This window comes from Scyliorhinus torazame, chromosome 4 (genome assembly GCF_047496885.1).
Source record: "Scyliorhinus torazame isolate Kashiwa2021f chromosome 4, sScyTor2.1, whole genome shotgun sequence".
Lineage (NCBI taxonomy): Eukaryota > Metazoa > Chordata > Chondrichthyes > Carcharhiniformes > Scyliorhinidae > Scyliorhinus > Scyliorhinus torazame.
Genome location: NC_092710.1, coordinates 203,962,396 through 203,980,329, shown reverse-complemented (window position 1 = coordinate 203,980,329; position 17,934 = coordinate 203,962,396). Strand labels below are relative to the sequence as shown.

Sequence of the window (17,934 nt, the reverse complement as noted above, 5' to 3'; positions counted from 1 at the left end):
CTGGAGTACTCATCGACCGCACTGAAAATATACGTGTTACGGTCAGTGGAGGGGAGGGGCCCTTTGAAATCCATGCTGAGGCATTCAAAGGGGCGGGAGGCTTTCACCAGGCGTGCACGGTCCGGCCTGTAGAAGTGCGGCTTGCACTCCGCACAGACCTGGCAGTCCCTGGTGACTGTACGTACTTCCTCGACGGAGTAGGGCAGGTTGCGAGCCTTGACAAGTTGGTACAACCGTGTGACCCCCGGGTGACAAAGGCTGTTGTGTAGGGCCCGGAGTCAGTCTACTTGTACGCTGGCACATGTACCTCGGGAGAGGGCGTCTGGGGGCCCGTTGAGTTTGCCGGGGCGATACAGAATCTCGTAATTATAGGTGGAGAGCTCGATTCTCCACCGCAAGATTTTACCATTTTTGATCTTGCCCCGCTGCGTGTTGTTGAACATGAAGGCTACCGACCGTTGGTCAGTGAGGAGAGTGAATCTCCTGCCAGCCAGGTAATGCCTCCAATGCCGCACAGCTTCAACGATAGCTTGGGCCTCTTTTTCGACGGACGAGTGCCGAATTTCTGAGGCATGAAGGGTGCGGGAAAAGAATGCCATGGGTCTGCCTGCCTGGTTGAGGGTGGCAGCAAGGGCGACGTCCGATGCATCGCTTTCTACTTGGAAGGGCAGTGTCTCGTCTACTGCGTGCATCCCGGCCTTGGCTATATCAGCTCTGATACGGGCGAAGGCCTGTTGTGCCTTGGACCTAAGGGGAAAGTGGGTGGACTGAATGAGTGGGCGGGCCTTGTCCGCGTAGTTTGGGACCCACTGGGTATAGTAGGAGAAGAATTCCAGACAGCGTTTGAGGGCCTTGGGGCAGGGGGAGGGGAAGCTCCATGAGAGGGCGCATGCGGTCGGGATCGGGCCCCAGAACTCCGTTCTGGACCACATAGCCGAGGATGACTAGGCAGGTTGTGCTGAACACGCACTTCTCCTTGTTGTAGGTGAGGTTGAGGAGAGTGGCGGTGGAGAGGAATTTAGCAAGGTTGGCATCGTGGTCCTGTTGGTCATGGCCGCAGATGGTAACGTTGCCTAGGTACGGAAAGAGTACGCATTGAGCTGCGTGTACCGATTGATGGTCTGGCTGTAGTCCACGACCATTCTGTGCTTCTCCGCAGATTTAACGTCTACCACTTGCGCTCTCCAGTGGCTGTTGCTGACCTCGATGACGCCCTCCTGAAGCAGCCGCTGGACCTCGGACCTGATGAAGGTCTTGTTTTTGGTGCTGTACCGTCTGCGTCTGGTAGCAATGGGTTTGCAATCCGAAGTTAGATTGGCAAAGAGGGAGGGTGGGTCGACCTTTAGGGTCACGAGGCCGCACACAGTGAGGGGTGATAGGGGCCCGCCAAATTTGAGGGTAAGGCTCTGTAGATTGCACTGGAAGTCCAGGCCTAGTAGTAGTGCAGCGCAGAGATTAGGAAGGATGTAGAGGCGGAAGACGCTGAATTCTACGCCCTGGACCATGAGAGTGACCGTGCAGAACCCCCGGATCGAGAGGGAATGGGATCCGGAGGCCAGGGAGATTCTTTGATTGGCGGGGTGGACCGCGAGGGAGCAGCGCCTTACTGTATCCGGGTGGATGAAGCTTTCGGTGCTCCCGGAGTCCAGCAGGCAAGAGGTCACGCGGCCGTTGATTTTCACCGTAGTCGAGGCAGTGGCTAGGTTGTGTGGACGAGACTGGTCGGGCGTCATTGAGGCGAGCTGCGGTTGGTCGTCGCTGGCGTCCGAAGATGGAGAGCATGGGGGGGGCCCAGGTCTTGGAATGTTGTCAGCGTCCATTCCCCGTGGGGAAGTCAAGATGGCGGGGATTAGGGCCCGCCAGAAGTCTTCTATGGACTCACCAGGGAGTTGAGAGCGAGTGGCGAGTACGTGCCTGGCGAAGAGTGTGTTCGCTTTCTGTGCGTAGTTTTCTTTGAGGAGCGCCAGGGCATCCGTGTAGTTCGGGGCGTACTGGATCAGCGGAAACACGCTGGAGCTCAACCTTGAGTACAGGATCTGTATCTTCTGAGCCTCCGTCAAAGGGGTGGTCGCTGAGTTGATATAGGCCTCGAAGCAGGCTAGTCAGTGATTAAAGTCCTTTCTGGCGTCGCTCGATTGCGGATCCAGCTGCAGGCAACCTGGTTTAATTCGGAGGTCCATCTTATAGAAAATCTTACTGCAATAAATTGATGCACGATCAGTTGTACAAAGACTCCGGTTGGATACAACTGTGGCTTTATTGCAGTAAGATGTGTGGCCTCCCACAGCTGCTGGTAAAATGGCTGCTGAATAGAGGACACGCATATTTATACTCCTCCTACTGGGCGGAGCCAGCAGACAGGGGCTACCGGCGAACCTGTAGTACAGGTCCAACCTTACATCACCTAATACAGGTGTAACAGTGGTTTACCACAGTTCCCCTGTTCAAGAACGATTGTGCGGAAGATCTTGGAATGGTGCAGAAGTAACAGAGTTGTTGTCATGGGTGACTTTAACTTCCCTAAATTTGACTGGAATCTCCTTAGTGCAAATGGTTTGGATGGAGCAGATTTTGTCAGGTGTGTCCAGGAAGGATTTCTGACTCAATATGTAGGTAGGCTGACTGGGGGGAAGGCCATATTAATTTGGTGCTTAGCAACGAACCAGGCCAGGTGTCACATGTCTCGGCGGGAGAGCATTTCGGTAACAGTGACCGGAACTCCTTCACCTTTGCAATAGTCATGGAGAGGGATAGGAACAGACAGTATGGAAAGGTATTTAATTGGGGGGGGGGGGGGGGGAAATTATACTGCTGTTAGACAGGAGCTGAGGAGCATAAATTGGGAACAGTTGTTCTCAGGGAAATGCACAACAGTAATGTAGGGGTTGTTTAAGGAGCACTTGCTGCAAGTGCTGGATAGTTTTGTCCCACTGAGACAATGAAGAAATGGTAAGATGAAGGAGCCTTGGATGACAAAAGAAGTGGAGCTTCTAGTCAAGAGGAAGAAGGAGGCTTACATGAGGTTGAGGAAGCAAGGATCTGGCACGGCGCTATAGAGTTACAAGATACCCAGGAAGGAACTCAAAAATTGACTTAGGAGAGCTAGAAGGGGGCATGAAAAAACCCTGACGGGATGGATTAGGGAAAACACCCAAAGCGTTCGACACTGATGTGAGAAATGGAATGATCAGAGTGAGAGTAGGGCCGATCAGGGATAGTGGAGGGAACTTGAGCTTAGAGTACGAGGAGGTAGGTGAGGTCCTAAATGTATATTTTGCTTCAGTATTCACTAGAGAGAGGGACCTTGTTGCTAGTGAGAACAGTGTGAACCAGGTTAATAGGCTCGAACAGGTTGATACTAAGAAGGAGGATGTGCTGGAGATTTTGAAAACATCAGGATAGATAAGTACCCTGGGCCAGACGGGATATACCCAAGGTTTCTACGGCAAGCAAGGGAGGAGATTGCTGCGCCATTGGAGATGATCCTTGCGTCCTCACTCTCCACTGGAGTCGTACCGGATGATTGGAGGGAGGTGAATGTTGTTCCCCTGTTCAAGGAAGGGAATAGGGAAATCCCTGAGAATTACAGACCAGTCAGTCTTACGTCTGTGGTGAGCAAAATATTGGAAAGGATTCTGAGAGATAGGATTTATGATTATTTAGAAAAACATAGTTTGATTAAAGACAGTCAGCATGGCTTCATGAGGGGCAGGTCATGCCTCACAAGCCTCATTAAATTCTTTGAGGATGTGACGAGACACATTGATGAAGGTTGGGCATGGATGTGATGTATATGGATTTCAGTAAAGCATTTGATAAGGTTCCCCATGGTAGGCTCATTCAGAAAGTCAGGGGGCATGGGACACAGGGAAATTTGGCTGTTTGGTACAGAATTGGCTGGCCGAAAGAAGACAGCGAGTGGTAGTGGTTGGAAAGTATTCCGTCTGGAGGTCAGTGACCAGTGGTGTCCCATAGGGATCTGTTCTGGGACCTCTGCTCTTTGTGGTTTTTATAAATAACTTGGATGAGGAAGGGTGGGTTAGTAAGTTTGCTGATGACACAAAGGTTGGTGGAGTTGTAGATAGTGTCGAGGGCTGTTGTAGGTTACAACAGGACATTGACAGGATGCAGAGCTGGGCTCAGAAGTGGCAGATGGAGTCAAACCTAGATAAATGTGAAGTGATTCATTTTGGAAGGTCGAATTTGAATGCTGAATACAGGGTAAAAGGCAGGATTCTTTGAACTGTGGCGGAACAGAGGGATCTTGGGGTCCACGTACATAGATCCCTGAAAGTTGCCACCCAGGTTGATAGGGTTGTTAAGAAGGCGTATGGTGTGTTGGCTTTCATTAACAGGGGGATTGGGTTTAAGAGTTGCGAGGTTTTGCTGCAGCTTTATAAAATCCTGGTTAGACCACACTTGGAATATTGTGTCCAGTTCTGGTCGCCTCATTATAGGAAGGACGTGGATGCTTTGGAGAGGTTACAGAGGAGATTTACAGGATGCTGCCTGGACTGGAGGGCATGTCTTATGAAGAAAGGTTGAGGGAGCTAGGGCTTTTCTCACTCGAGCGAAGAAGAAAGAGAGATGGACTTGATAGAAGTGTACAAGGTGATGAGAGGCATGGATAGAATGGATAACCAGAGACTTTTCCCCAGGGCGGAAATGGCTGTCACGAGGGGACATAATTTTAAGGTGATTTGAAGGAAGGTTATAAGAGAGATGTCAGAGGTAGGTACTTTACACAGAGAGTGGTGAGTGCGTGGAATGCACTGCCAGCAGAGGTGGTGGAGTCAGAGTCATGAGGGACATTTAAGCGACTCTTGGACAGGCACATGGACAGCAGTAAATTGAAGGGGTGTGGTGGATCTTAGATTAGGATAAATGGTCGGCACAACATCATGGGCCGAAGGGCCTGTACTGTGCTGTACTGTTCTATGTTCTATGCACGTTCTCCCCGTGTCTGCGTGGGTTTCCTCCGGGTGTCCCGGTTTTCTCTCACAGTCCAAAGATGTGCAGGTTAGGTGGATTGGTCATGATAAATTGCCCTTAGTGTCCAAAAAGGTTAGATGGGGCTACTGGGTTATGGGCATAGGGTGGAGGTGTGGGCTTATGTGGGGTGCTCTTTCCAAGGGCCAGTGCAGACTAGAAGGGCCAAATGGCCTCCTTCTGCACTGTAAATTCTATGATAAAATCTTTTTTTGAAGGAATTTAGCGTGTAAATATTGATGTTTATAGAAACTTGGGGATACTCATACAATTAACAGAATTAGCATCAGAAATACTTTGAGCAATTTGTTCTTCATAGTTAATGAAAGATTGACCTGCACTGAAGGCAACACTTGAATGGTCCTTGGGAACAGAAGCTGTATCAAATGGGCCTGTATTCTATGGAATTCAGGTGAATAAAGGGTGACCTCATTAAAAAGAGAGATTTGAAGGGGCTTGAAAGGGTAGACATGAAGAAGATGTTGTCCCTGACTGAGGAATGTAGGACACTCGGCTGGAGACAATCCCAGGATAAGGACTCAATCATTTAGACACTGAGATAAGAAAAGGTTTGAGAATCTTTGAACTTCTCTACCCCAGAGGGTTAAATATATTTACATCTGAGGTGGACGGGCCTGGATTATCACAATGCGGGGAGGCCCTGCCATTGTGAAAAAGGCAGACAAACCCAAAAATCGAAGCTCCGTTCCAAGCCAGAGCAACTATCATTTTCATTTTAAAATTTAAAAAAATATTATTGTATTTAAATTCTTTTTTTTAGCAATTAAGGGGCAATTTAGCATGGCAAATCCACGTACCCTGTCCATCTTAGGGTTGTGGAGGTGAGACCCACGCAGGCACGGGGTGATTGTGCAAACTCCACAAAGTGATCTGGGGCTGGGATCGAACCCGGGTCCTCAGTACTCTGAGGCAGCAGTGGTAACCACTGTACCACCGTGCCTCCCCGAACAACTATCATTTTCTTGGGGGTGACAATGGAGTTCGGTCACATTTCAAACATGCACATTTTGAGGAGGCGGCTGCCCATAGATATCAGTTTTGTCTCCACTCATGATTTTGATTTTGGTGAGGCAGGTGTCTGAAACCTGATGCATACAGATTAGGCCTGGGAGGAGCAGGTCTGAACTTTGTGGATCCTGTTGGATAGCTAGAGTACCCTTTGAGAGCTAAGATTCCTCTTTCATTATGTTCCCAGGGCACCTTTGAGAGGGGTGGGGAACCGTTGGCTTGGGGCCAGATTTTCTTTCTTTAGATCAGTATTTACTGCCCATCTCGTATTGCCCTCGAACTGAGTGGCTTGCTCAACCATTTCAGAGGCAGTTAAGAGTCAACCATGTATTGTGGGTCTGGATCACATGTAGCCAGACCAAAGAGGAATAGCAGATTTCCTTCCCGAAAGGACATGAGTGAACAAGATGGGCATTTTCAACAATTGATGATAGTTGTCACACAGTCCATCACCATTACGGAGATTAGCTTTTTAAAATTACACCAGCTGTCATGGTGTGATTTGAACCCATGAGCATTAGCCTTGGCCTCTGGACTACTATTCCGGTAATAGTACCACAATGTCACCATCTCCCCATTGCGTTTTTAAAATCAGACCTCCGGGAGATTTCAAAATTGCACCCAATTCCCTGCACTTAGGGCCAACCGACAACATTTTCACAGAGGCCCAGGCTTTGGGGAGAGAGCAAGGCCCGAGATCCAGGAGCAGGAGCACCGAGCAGGGACAGCAAGCTGCTGGCTGTCAATTAAATGGTGAAGTGTGAGTAAACCGGGGCAGGGGAAAAGGGAGCAAGTCACTTTATGGTTAACCCCCCCCCCCCCCCCCCCCCCCCCTCCCAGCTCCATTGGTGTCCCAGGACAGTGGCTGAAGTCCTGCATTCTGAGGAAGAAGCCCATTCTCCAAGACCAGGAGCCTCAGTCTGGCAGTTGGCCAGAGCTCGGAGTTGTTGAGGCATTGGCCTGGGCTGGTTTGGGGAGGGGGAAATGGATTTGGAAAGGAGAAGAAGGGAGAGAAAGAGACAAGTGGAAACGTAGAGAGGAGAACAGACAGTGGGAAAGGGAGAGAGAGTGACGGATAGAGAATATGGAAGGAAAGAAAGCAAAACATTGAGGTGAATTTCAGGAAGCACAGAAGCTGTGATACTCATTAAGGAAAATCTATTGCAGCCATTGCATTAAAGCTGTGAGTGAGTTGAATGTTTCTGTATTCTCGCTCTAAAAAAATGAATTCATTTGTTTTTTTGTGTTACTGGCCCACAATTGATCATGTCTCAGTGAGAGTGGCCTGCATACAAAAAAGATTCCCCAGCCCTGCCTTTAAGTGAGGTCAGGTGCCCAATGGGCGAGGTCAGGTCCCCTTTGAGATTCCAAAACGTAGGCATGAATGTGTGTAAAAAGTGCATAAACTAACTGGAACTGTGAGGCTCATTGTCAATTGTCAACAGTGTCAAAATAAACTCTCAAGAGAATCTCTCAAAAGCAACTATTAAAAGTGTCAAGAAGAAACATCTAAAGGAACTGTCAAAATTTATGAAATTTATAACACCTGCCCTTTAATTATTTGAAAAGCTATCTGGAGTGTTGAAAGAGAAATGGTTACGTGCTATTTCACACTCACACTTGACATAAGTATTAGGTTAACATTACAGCATTAGTGTCACATGACAACCATCCATGTCACAGTAGTGTGTCTGCCATTTCAGAGTTTGATTGACAGTTCAAAGTAGTTATGGACACTTTCCAATGCTTTTAAAAAATATGTATTATGCAAATGAATGAAACGTTTGGTGACAAAAAAGATAATGTATTGAAGGATTGTATTTCTGAATGAAAGTTAAAATTAAGGCTGCAATAAACCATGGAACTTTTTAATCTCAGCATGAATCTTGAGGTCTGCCTATTGTGGAAACTGAGATGGAATAGTAGATTATAAAAGCAATTGGTTCTTGGTTGGGGCTTGGGTTGGCATAACCTGCACCAAGTTGGAATAGTGGCAATGAGGGGCCATGGCTTATGAGGGGCCATGGCTTATGATGGGACCTAAGCTGGAAAAGAGTTTATAAGGGGCTATAGGTGTGGGCAGAGATTGACGTGTAGGGTATGTAGGATGATACGGAGTGGATGTGGGGCATGAGCGGGGCATGGAGAGTTTGTTTGTGTGTGAGGGGGTGTAAAAGGTGAGGGATGGAATGCTGTTTACTGTTTCTCTGTCAGTTTAAAAAAAATATTGATGCAGTGCGGGTGCACCAAGACTGGACTTCCGCCCAACTCCTCTCTGCACCTAGCATCCGCCACATTCATTCCAGGGTCACTGTGACAATTGCAGGATTTGATATATATTAGATTCTAAACATCTGACAATTTAAGGGTTAAAAGCCTGGGGTTAGAGTGCATTTGACTGCAGTAGCCATGTTTTTAAAATCTTGTTTTGCAAGACCAGAAAGCTTTATGGAGACAGAGGTGAAATTGACCAGAGTAAAAATCCTGCGCTAATGAAATGTTGTTTAACTGGGGGGCAGGTCCCTGGGAGTTAAGGTATTTTCAGCCTGGGAAGTTAATTTTTTTTCAGCTTGGTGAAAGGTGGAGCTAAGGTATTCAGACATTTTGAGAAAGCTTTTTGAATTGAGTTCTGATCTGGCTCACCTTTTAGGCCACAGGTAAAGTTCTTTGCTCTCACAAGGGTAGGATAGTTAAACAAGAGTAATAGTATTTAAAGCAGTACAGACATGTCTCAAGACAAGGGAGAAGCAGGTTAAAAAATAAATTCAAACAGCTTTTGAAGATATTTAGCCGGAGTCAGCAGGGTTCTAACAGGAGCCAAATATGTCCTGGGAAGAAAGTATTACTCTGTGCCATTGGGATGTGGGATGGGTTGAGAGCTGAATTGTTTTTTTTCTTTTCTGGTTGTTAACTGGGAACGGAGGTAGTAATTCAGGATATTATATTTACTGTATTGAGTAGTATTGTTTAAGGGGTAATTGTAAGCTATTATTGGATGTGATGTTAAAGAATTTAATATTGTGTTAATAATAAAGTTTCATTTAAAAATACCAAATTCCTATTTCTTTGTGCAATCACTCCGAGGGCGAAGTATTCTTCCTGCACAATCTTACAAAATAACACAAAATATTGGGGTTTAGGTCCAGCACCCTAGCCACTGTTGGGGTCTGGTCTGCGATCCTAATAGTCAACAGGGCAATTCCAAAGAAATCCTGTCACTCCTGAATGAAAATCTCACCTCTTAGCAAAATACATAATCAACATTAAGTATGTATTGAAACTACAAGCATGGAATTTTTTTTATCATACAGAGCTAGACAGCCTGTTTATTTTCAATATTTAAAGGGTATTGATTTAAATAACTTGACGGTTTGACAGCTCCTCAGACTTTATTCATCCTTTACGAATGCTTACTCTAAAACATTTGTAACATTCACACTGCGGGTTAAGGCCTTGCCCCAACAAAAATTTGGTTGGTTTGAACTAAGTAATGAATTAAATCAACCCACATGTTTGTGTTCCCCCCATTTGTCAGTCATGTCCCGCCCCCATTCCCCTACGAAGGAAAATAGTATCTCTAGGTGATGGGGACGGGACTTCTGGATCCATGTTCCCAGCATAATTTTGAATAAACTGTGAGTCTCCGTATCTGTGAAAATCTAAGTCTATAAGTTAGTTTTCAACATTTCTTCTGCAAATAAATGAATATAGATTTGGGACACGGCTCAGTAATATTATTGTTATTTCTTTAAAATAATCTCAACTAGATAGCAGTTAGTTCATATCTACAAATGTACTTACATGTGGAGAAAGAATAAACATTGTTCAATTTACCTCTGTTATCTTGTGTGGTCAATGATGTTGTTGTTGACACAGTTGTGATTGTTGTTGACATAGTTGTGGTTGTTGTTGACACTGTGGTAGGCGTTGTTATAGGTCTTGTTGTATTTTGTGGTGTAGTTGTGTGTACAGTACTTTGTGTGGGGGTTGTTGACACAGTTGGGAGGTCACAGTATGTCCCTTCTGTTGGCTCATTCCTGATACAGTCACAGCTTCGGTCTTCTGTTATATTCACACTGCAAGACTGGTATTTATCACAAAATGTTGAATTCCATATAAATCCACCATCACACCTGCACTGAGTTTCATTGTCCACATGTCGACAAACTAGGAGGACAAATGAAAAGGTCATTACAACATTGGCAGTATTCTCCAGGGGAGAAATTAGTTTGTGTAGTGTTGCTTCAGGTGTGCTGCACAGTGTACATTAATTCCTCAGCAGCAGCAAACAACAGCTCTCAGGGGTTTCTTCATTGACTTCAATGTAGTGATCAATGTAGTGAAATACTGATAGCATCAGGTGATGCTGCTTGACCTCAGAAAAGCAACCCTGCCTCCACAGCCTCGCGCTGAAATCGCGAAACGCGATCGGCCAGAGAATCGGCTCCGACGCCGAAATCGGCTTTGACACTGGTTTCGCGCCGATTTCCGATTCTCCGGACTCCCCAAAACGAGGGAATCATGGCGCCCGCCGCAGGGCCCGGAGAATCGCATGAGGTGCCCCAGCCACCGATTCTCTGGGGCCTTAGCGATTCTGAGGCCCGGATGGGCCAAAGTTCCGTTGCCGTGGTTCTAACCACGTATACAAATTCGTGAAGCCAGCCACAAGTAGAGGGTGTGCCCTCCCAGTCCCAAGTAGCGCCAGCGATGGCTTATGTAAGATCTGGCATGAGGGGACGCGGGCTCCTGAAACGGACACCAGCCGTGGCTCATGCGGGGTGGGGGGGGGGGGCTGCCAGTGTTGGGGGATGGGAGGGGGAGGGGGAGCAACAGGCCAAGCAGTTGGGGATCCCCCGCCATGACAGGGCGTTGCCCGCATTACGGTGGCCATGTTGTTGGGCACCCACCCAAGTCGCTGGGTGAGTGTAGGGTTCACGGCCGTATGGGTGGGTGCCGCCCTCTCCCCAGCCACTCTACCCATCCGACGACACCCCGACCAGGGTGGGGGGGGGGGAATACCCAGGGCCACACTCACGGCAGCCCCCAATGAGGGCTATTCCAACAGACGGTGGCCCTGGCATGCGCTGCCAACCGGGGTGATCATGTAGCCCATGGCACCTGGTTGTGCACGGGTGTATGCGCCATAATAACATTGTGTGCCCTCACCCCCTGCAGATCATAATATGTTTGGAAACTGTCCAGCGATGATGGCTGCCGCGGCGGGGGCCGCTGCCCTACATGCAGTCCTGTGGCAGCGTGAGTACATGTGGCTCAGAGAGGAGGTGGAGGCTGCAGCAGGGGAGCGGGCCGCAGAGGGGCTGCTCAGGCTGGAGGACCGCCTGCCCGTCAGGCCAAGGAGGAGGAAGAACAAGATGAGTGGGAGGAACAAGACGAGGAGGAGGATGAGAAGGGGAGAGGTGGGGGTGGTGGTGGTGCCAAGGAGGCGCCTGATGAGGCTCAGCGTGTACCGACGCCGCATGACCTTCGATGACCACCCGGACCGGGCATGCAGGAGAAGACTGCGGGTGTGCCGGGGAAACCGTCGTTCACATCTGCCACATGATGGCACACCTGGCGCTACTTGGGACTGGGAGGGCACACCCTCTACTTGTGGCCGTCAAGGTGACGGTCGCCCTCAACATCTACGCCATGAGGTTGTTCCAGTCGCCAGATGGGGACCTGTCCAGCATCTTGCAGGCATCCGTGCACAGGTGCATCCATGCCGGCACGGACACCCTGTATGCCCTTGTGGATCGGGACATACAGATCCCCGGCGGACCGTGCCCACCAGGATGCCCGGGCAGCGGTGTTCGCTGCCATCGCCATGATGCCCATGGTCCAGGGGGTCATCGATGGGGTGCACGTCGCTCTAAGGGCACTGGTCGATAACAGGCCGATGTTCACGAACAGGAAGGGTTACCACTCCATGAACGTACAGGTGGTCTGTGACAACCAGATGATGTTGCTGCACGTCTGCGTGCGGTACCCGGGTCGTGTACATGACTCATTTATTCTGCCGCAATCATTCATCCCCGGCATGTTCGAAGGGACACCCGCCCAGCTGCGGGGCTAGTCATTGACGCGACGCTGCAGCCGCTGAAAAACATTCTCCTCCCACACACAGCCGTCGAGTCAAGGAGGGTTGGCCACACCGTTGTGGTCTGCTGCATCCTCCACAATATAGCCCAGCAGAGGGGCGATGTGCTGGAGGAGGATGAGGAGCAAGGGCAGGCCTCATAAGATGAGGAGGAGGAGGAGGGGGAGGGAGACAATGGGCGGGACATGGGGGCTGGTCATGGATGGGAGGCTACACTACGCCACCGGCAGGGCCAGCGAGCAAGGGACGTTTTGATTGTCGCACGTTTCACCAACAAGGGGGTGGTTGCTGGGCAGGGGCACGGACACCACAATACCGCACAACCGACCACCCTCACCTCCCACACCAAAGAAACCCTCCTCCACCACTGACGGCTGTGTGTGGGAGGAGAATGTTTTTCAGCGGCTGCAGCGTCGCGTCAATGACGCAACCCGCGTATCGGCAGCTAATCGGCGGTTGCCCTCTCGGGCGCTTCACATTGCGCCCGTGCTGGCCCCTTGTGGGCCGTTGAATTGCTGCACCTGGGGGCCCAATGATGCCGTTGAGAAACACCACGGTTTACACGAAGCGTCAAAACTTACCCACATTATCGGAGAATCCAGCCCCCATGGTCTCCATGTATATCGTGAAGATTTATTTTCCCGACCAGTTCAAACGGATTCAATATATATTTAAAGAAGCTAACAAACTCATGATCAATAAACGTTCTTTTGGCATTTGGTGATAAGGATAGGGATTTGTATATTCAATCTAACCGTTAAAGTGCTGGAAAAATGGAAAACAAAAAATAATCAGCCGGTTCTCTGTTCCTGAGATTAAATGTTGATGCCGGGCTGGCGTCGGCCTTACAGGTGTGGGGGCTGATCTGTGACAACCATAGGTTTGCACCGGGCGGGGCTGTATGCAAGGTTTTGGGGGTGGCGGCAGGCAGGGATTGAGTGATTTGGCGATTTGTTTATAGGGGACAGATTTGCAAAGCTGGAGGACCTGGAGGAACAATTTGAATTGCCCAGGGAGAATGGTTTTAGGTACCTGCAGGAGGTTGATTAGTGGAGTTCGACGACAGCAAAACTGGTGCCGCATCTGGAGCAATTCAACGACCGTTAAGGGGCTAGCACCGGTGTCACATGGAACACAATCAATTCCAATGGGAAATAATGGCAGATTCTCTGGTTTTGGGAGTGACACTCAGGAGGCTGACAAGCTGCAGCCGCATAAACACACTTCACAATATAATAATAATCTTTATTAGAGTCACAAGTAGGCTTACATTAACACTGCAATGAAGTTACTGAGAAAATCCCCCTATATTCCACCGCCTGTTCGGGTACACTGAGGGAGAATTTAGAATATCCAATTTACCTAACAAGCACGACTTTCAGAACTTGTGGGAGGAAAACCAGAGCACGCAGAGTAAACCCACACAGATAGGGGAGAATGTGCAGACTCCACACAGACAGTGATCCAAGCCGGGAATCGAACCTGAGTCCCTGGCGCTGTGAAGCAACAGTGCTAATCATTGGGCTACCATGCTTCACTCCCGACACACACCATCCAGCCAACAAGATGGCAGCAAAGGGAGCGGCACCGAGATTTACCGATGGCAAACTGGAGACGCTGCTGGACTCCATGGAGGAGAGGCGGGCAAACCTGTATTCCGGGGTGGGAAGGGGACTGTCTGCCACCTCCATTCACCGGGCCTGGGCACGGGAGGTAGAGGTCGTCAGCGCCATGGGCAACACCATGTAGACCAGCCAGCAGTGCCGGCAAAAACTGTATGACCTCCTCGGGTCAGGAGGGCTTTTCTGGAGAGGAAACGAGGAGGGTGGATGCTGGTGTTGCCGAACATGATGAACTATTACTGGTCGGCGAACATGGTTAGGGAAAGGGTCATGGAAGGGGGGATCGGCATGGAGGCGGATGGAGGCAAATTTGTGTAGGGGAATGAGCTTAAGGGCATTGTTATCAGCACCTCTGCCGTTCTCGCCCGTCAGGCACTCCATGAGCCCAGTGGTGACATCGGCCTTAAAGGTGTGGGGGCAGTGGAGGCAGTATTTGGGATTGGAGAATGCCTTGGTGTGGGTGCTGATCTGTGACAACCATAAGTTTGCAGTGGGCAGGGGCTGGATGCAAGGTTTTGGGGGTGGCGGCAGTCAGGGATTGAGCGATGGCCGATTGTTTTATAGGGGACAGATCTGCAAAGCTGGAGGACCTGGAGGAACAGTATGAGTTGCCCAGGGAGAACGGTTTTAGGTACATAGAACATAGAAAAATACAGCACAGAACAGACCCTTCGGCCCACGATGTTGTGCCGAACCTTTGTCCTAGATTAATCATAGATTATCATTGAATTTACAGTGCAGAAGGAGGCCATTCGGCTCATTGAGTCTGCACTGGCTCTTGGAAAGAGCACCCTACCCAAAGTCAACACCTCCACCCAACACTAAGGGCAATTTTGGACACTAAGGGCAATTTATCATGGCCAATCCACCTAACCTGCACATCCCTGGTCTGTGGGAGGAAACCGGAGCACCCGGAGGAAACCCACGCAGATACTGGGAGGATGTGCAGACTCCGCACAGACTGTGACCCAAGCCGGAATCGAACCTGGGACCCTGGAGCTGTGAAGCAATTGTGCTATCCACAATGCTACTGTGCTGCCCTTAAGAACAAATAAATCTACTCTATATCATTTTACCGTAATCCATGTACCTATCCAATAGCTGCTTGAAGGTCCCTAATGTTTCCGACTCAACTACTTCCACAGGCAGTGCATTCCAATCCCCCACTACTCTCTGGGTAAAGAACCTACCTCTGAAATCCCCCCTATATCTTCCACCATTCACCTTAAATTTATGCCCCCTTGTAATGGTTTGTTCCACCCGGGGAAAAAGTCTCTGACTGTCTACTCTATCTATTCCCCTGATCATCTTCTAAACCTCTATCAAGTCGCCCCTCATCCTTCTCCGCTCTAATGAGAAAAGGCCTAGCACCCTCAACCTTTCCTCGTAAGACCTACTCTCCATACCAGGCAACGTCCTGGTAAATCTCCTTTGCACCTTTTCCAAAGCTTCCACATCCTTTCTAAAATGAGGCGACCAGAACTGTACACAGTACTCCAAATGTGGCCTTACCAAAGTTTTGTACAGCTGCATCATCACCTCACGGCTCTTAAATTCAATCCCTCTGTTAATGAACGCTAACACACCATAGGCCTTCTTCGCAGCTCTATCCACTTGAGTGGCAACTTTCAAAGATGTATGAACATAGACCCCAAGATCTCTCTGCTCCTCCACATTGCCAAGAACTCTACTGTTAACCCTGTATTCCGCATTCATATTTGTCCTTCCAAAATGGAGGCAAAGGCCAAAACATCTGCCTCTCTCAACCCCTGTACTCCTGGATCTTCCAATACCCTGAATATTGCTACCTCTGGACTCAGGGCTACCTTCACCCCAGCACCTCACACATTATGTCCGCAAACCTCTGCCAGGACCCCTTCCGCTTCAGACATGCTTTTCAGGGTTAAACTCCATCTGCCACTTCTCAGCCCAGCAGATGGAGTTTAACCCTGAAAAGTGTGAGGTTGTCCATTTTGGAAGGACAAATATGAATGCGGAATACAGGGTTAACGGTAGAGTTCTTGGCAATGTGGAGGAACAGAGTACCTGCAATGTGTGAGTACCTGCAGGACTTTGAAAAGAAATAGGTAACATTCTTTCCTGGGCTGCCGGCCCTTGGGTTGCAGGATGAGGTACTGTTGAAGGATGAGATAGGGGAGTGAAAAGGTGTCTGAGGTCTACAAGGAGTTGACGGACTGGGAGGGGGCCCTGGTCGGGACATAAAGCCTAAGTGGGAGGAGTTTGGAGGGGAAGTGAAGACTGGGACACGGGCTGAGGCCCTACGGAGGGTGAATGCGTCCACGCCATGTGTGAGTCTTAGCTTCATTCAGTTTAAATAGGGCACATATGACAGTAACATGGATGAGTTGGTATTTTGAGGGAGTAGAGGATAGCTGTGGCCGGTGTGTGGGGAGGCCCGCGAATCATGTCCACGTGTTTTGGGCATGTCTGAAGCTGAAGGGGTCCTGGCAGAGGTTTGCGGACATAATGTGTGAGGTGCTGGGGTGAAGGTAGCCCTGAGTCCAGAGGTAGCAATATTCAGGGTATTGGAAGACCCAGGAGTACAGGGGTTGAGAGAGGCAGATGTTTTGGCCTTTGCCTCCCTGATAGCCCGGTGATGGATCTTGTTCGGGCGGAGGGACTCAGAGCTGCCAAATGCTGGTTGAGTGTGAGCGACCTGGCGGAATTCCTGAGGCTGGAGAAGGGGTTCTGAGGGTGGTTGGTGAATGGGTTCACTCGGAGGTGGGAGCCATTTATTGACTTCTTTAAGGAGCATTGAAGGGTCAGCAAAGGCAGTGCAGGAAGGGGTGTAATGTTCTTGGATTGGGCTGATGTGGAATCTCGATATTGAGGCCCTACAGAGGGTGACTGCGTCCTCGCCATGTGTGAGTCAGCCTCATTCCGTTTAAGTAGGGCACATATGACCGTAACATGGATGAGTTGGTATTTTGAGGGAGTGAACAAAGAACATTACATAGATGATTTGGAATTGGGGACCAAGGGTAATGTGTCCAAGTTTGCAGATGACACTAAGATAAGTGGTAAAGCAAAAAGTGCAGAGGATACTGGAAGTCTGCAGAGGGATTTGGATAGGCTAAGTGAATGGGCTAGGGTCTGGCAGATGGAATACAATGTTGACAAATGTGAGGTTATCCATTTTGGTAGGAATAACAGCAAAAGGGATTATTATTTAAATGATAAAATATTAAAACATGCTGCTGTGCAGAGAGACCTGGGTGTGCTAGTGCATGAGTCGCAAAAAGTTGGTTTTCAGGTGCAACAGGTGATTAAGAAGGCAAATGGAATTTTGTCCTTCATTGCTAGAGGGATGGAGTTTAAGACTAGGGAGGTTCTGCTGCAATTGTATAAGGTGTTAGTGAGGCCACACCTGGAGTATTGTGTTCAGTTTTGGTCTCCTTACTTGAGAAAGGACGTACTGGCACTGGAGGGTGTGCAGAGGAGATTCACTAGGTTAATCCCAGAGCTGAAGGGGTTGGATTACGAGGAGAGGTTGAGTAGACTGGGACTGTACTCGTTGGAATTTCGAAGGATGAGGGGGGATCTTATAGAAACATATAAGATTATGAAGGGAATAGATAGGATAAATGCGGCAGGTTGTTTCCACTGGCGGGTGAAAGCAGAACTAGGGGGCATAGCCTCAAAATAAGGGGAAGTAGATTTAGGACTGAGTTTAGGAGGAAAGTCTTCACCCAAAGGGTTGTGAATCTATGGAATTCCTTGCCCAGTGAAGCAGTAGAGGCTCCTTCATTAAAATGTTTTTAAGATAAAGATAGATAGTTTTTTGAAGAATAAAGGGATTAAGGGTTATGGTGTTCGGACCGGAAAGTGGAGCTGAGTCCACAAAAGATCAGCCATGATCTCATTGAATGGTGGAGCAGGCTCGAGGGGCCAGATGGCCTACTCCTACTCCTAGTTCTTATGTTCTTATTAGACTTTTTAAACAATCTTATTGATTACTATCACTACACTAATGAATAACTAAAATGTCTAAGATGAATACAGTTGGAAATAAATGTCTATCACTAACTTGCACTAAGATAGAACAAAGCTGCTCTAGTCTGCGATTGCTATCAACTCCTTACAAACACTTCCTGATGGAACACATGGTGCATCCGGGTCCTGGGACTCTGTACTCACCCCACCTGCTGGCCAGATGCTAGAACTACATCAGTAAAA

The 17,934-nt window shown here is 48.8% G+C and overlaps 1 protein-coding gene across 1 annotated transcript in view; it reads right to left on the bottom strand.

Annotated features, from left to right (window-relative positions):
• LOC140410702 (adhesion G-protein coupled receptor F1-like) overlaps positions 1 to 17,934 on the bottom strand; it is a 540,253-nt gene that overhangs the window by 407,418 nt on the left and 114,901 nt on the right. Inside the window, exon 5 of the mRNA XM_072499141.1 lies at positions 9,853 to 10,185. Within this exon, the coding sequence (XP_072355242.1) occupies positions 9,853 to 10,185 (333 nt within the window). The remainder of the gene's footprint in view (positions 1 to 9,852; positions 10,186 to 17,934) is intronic.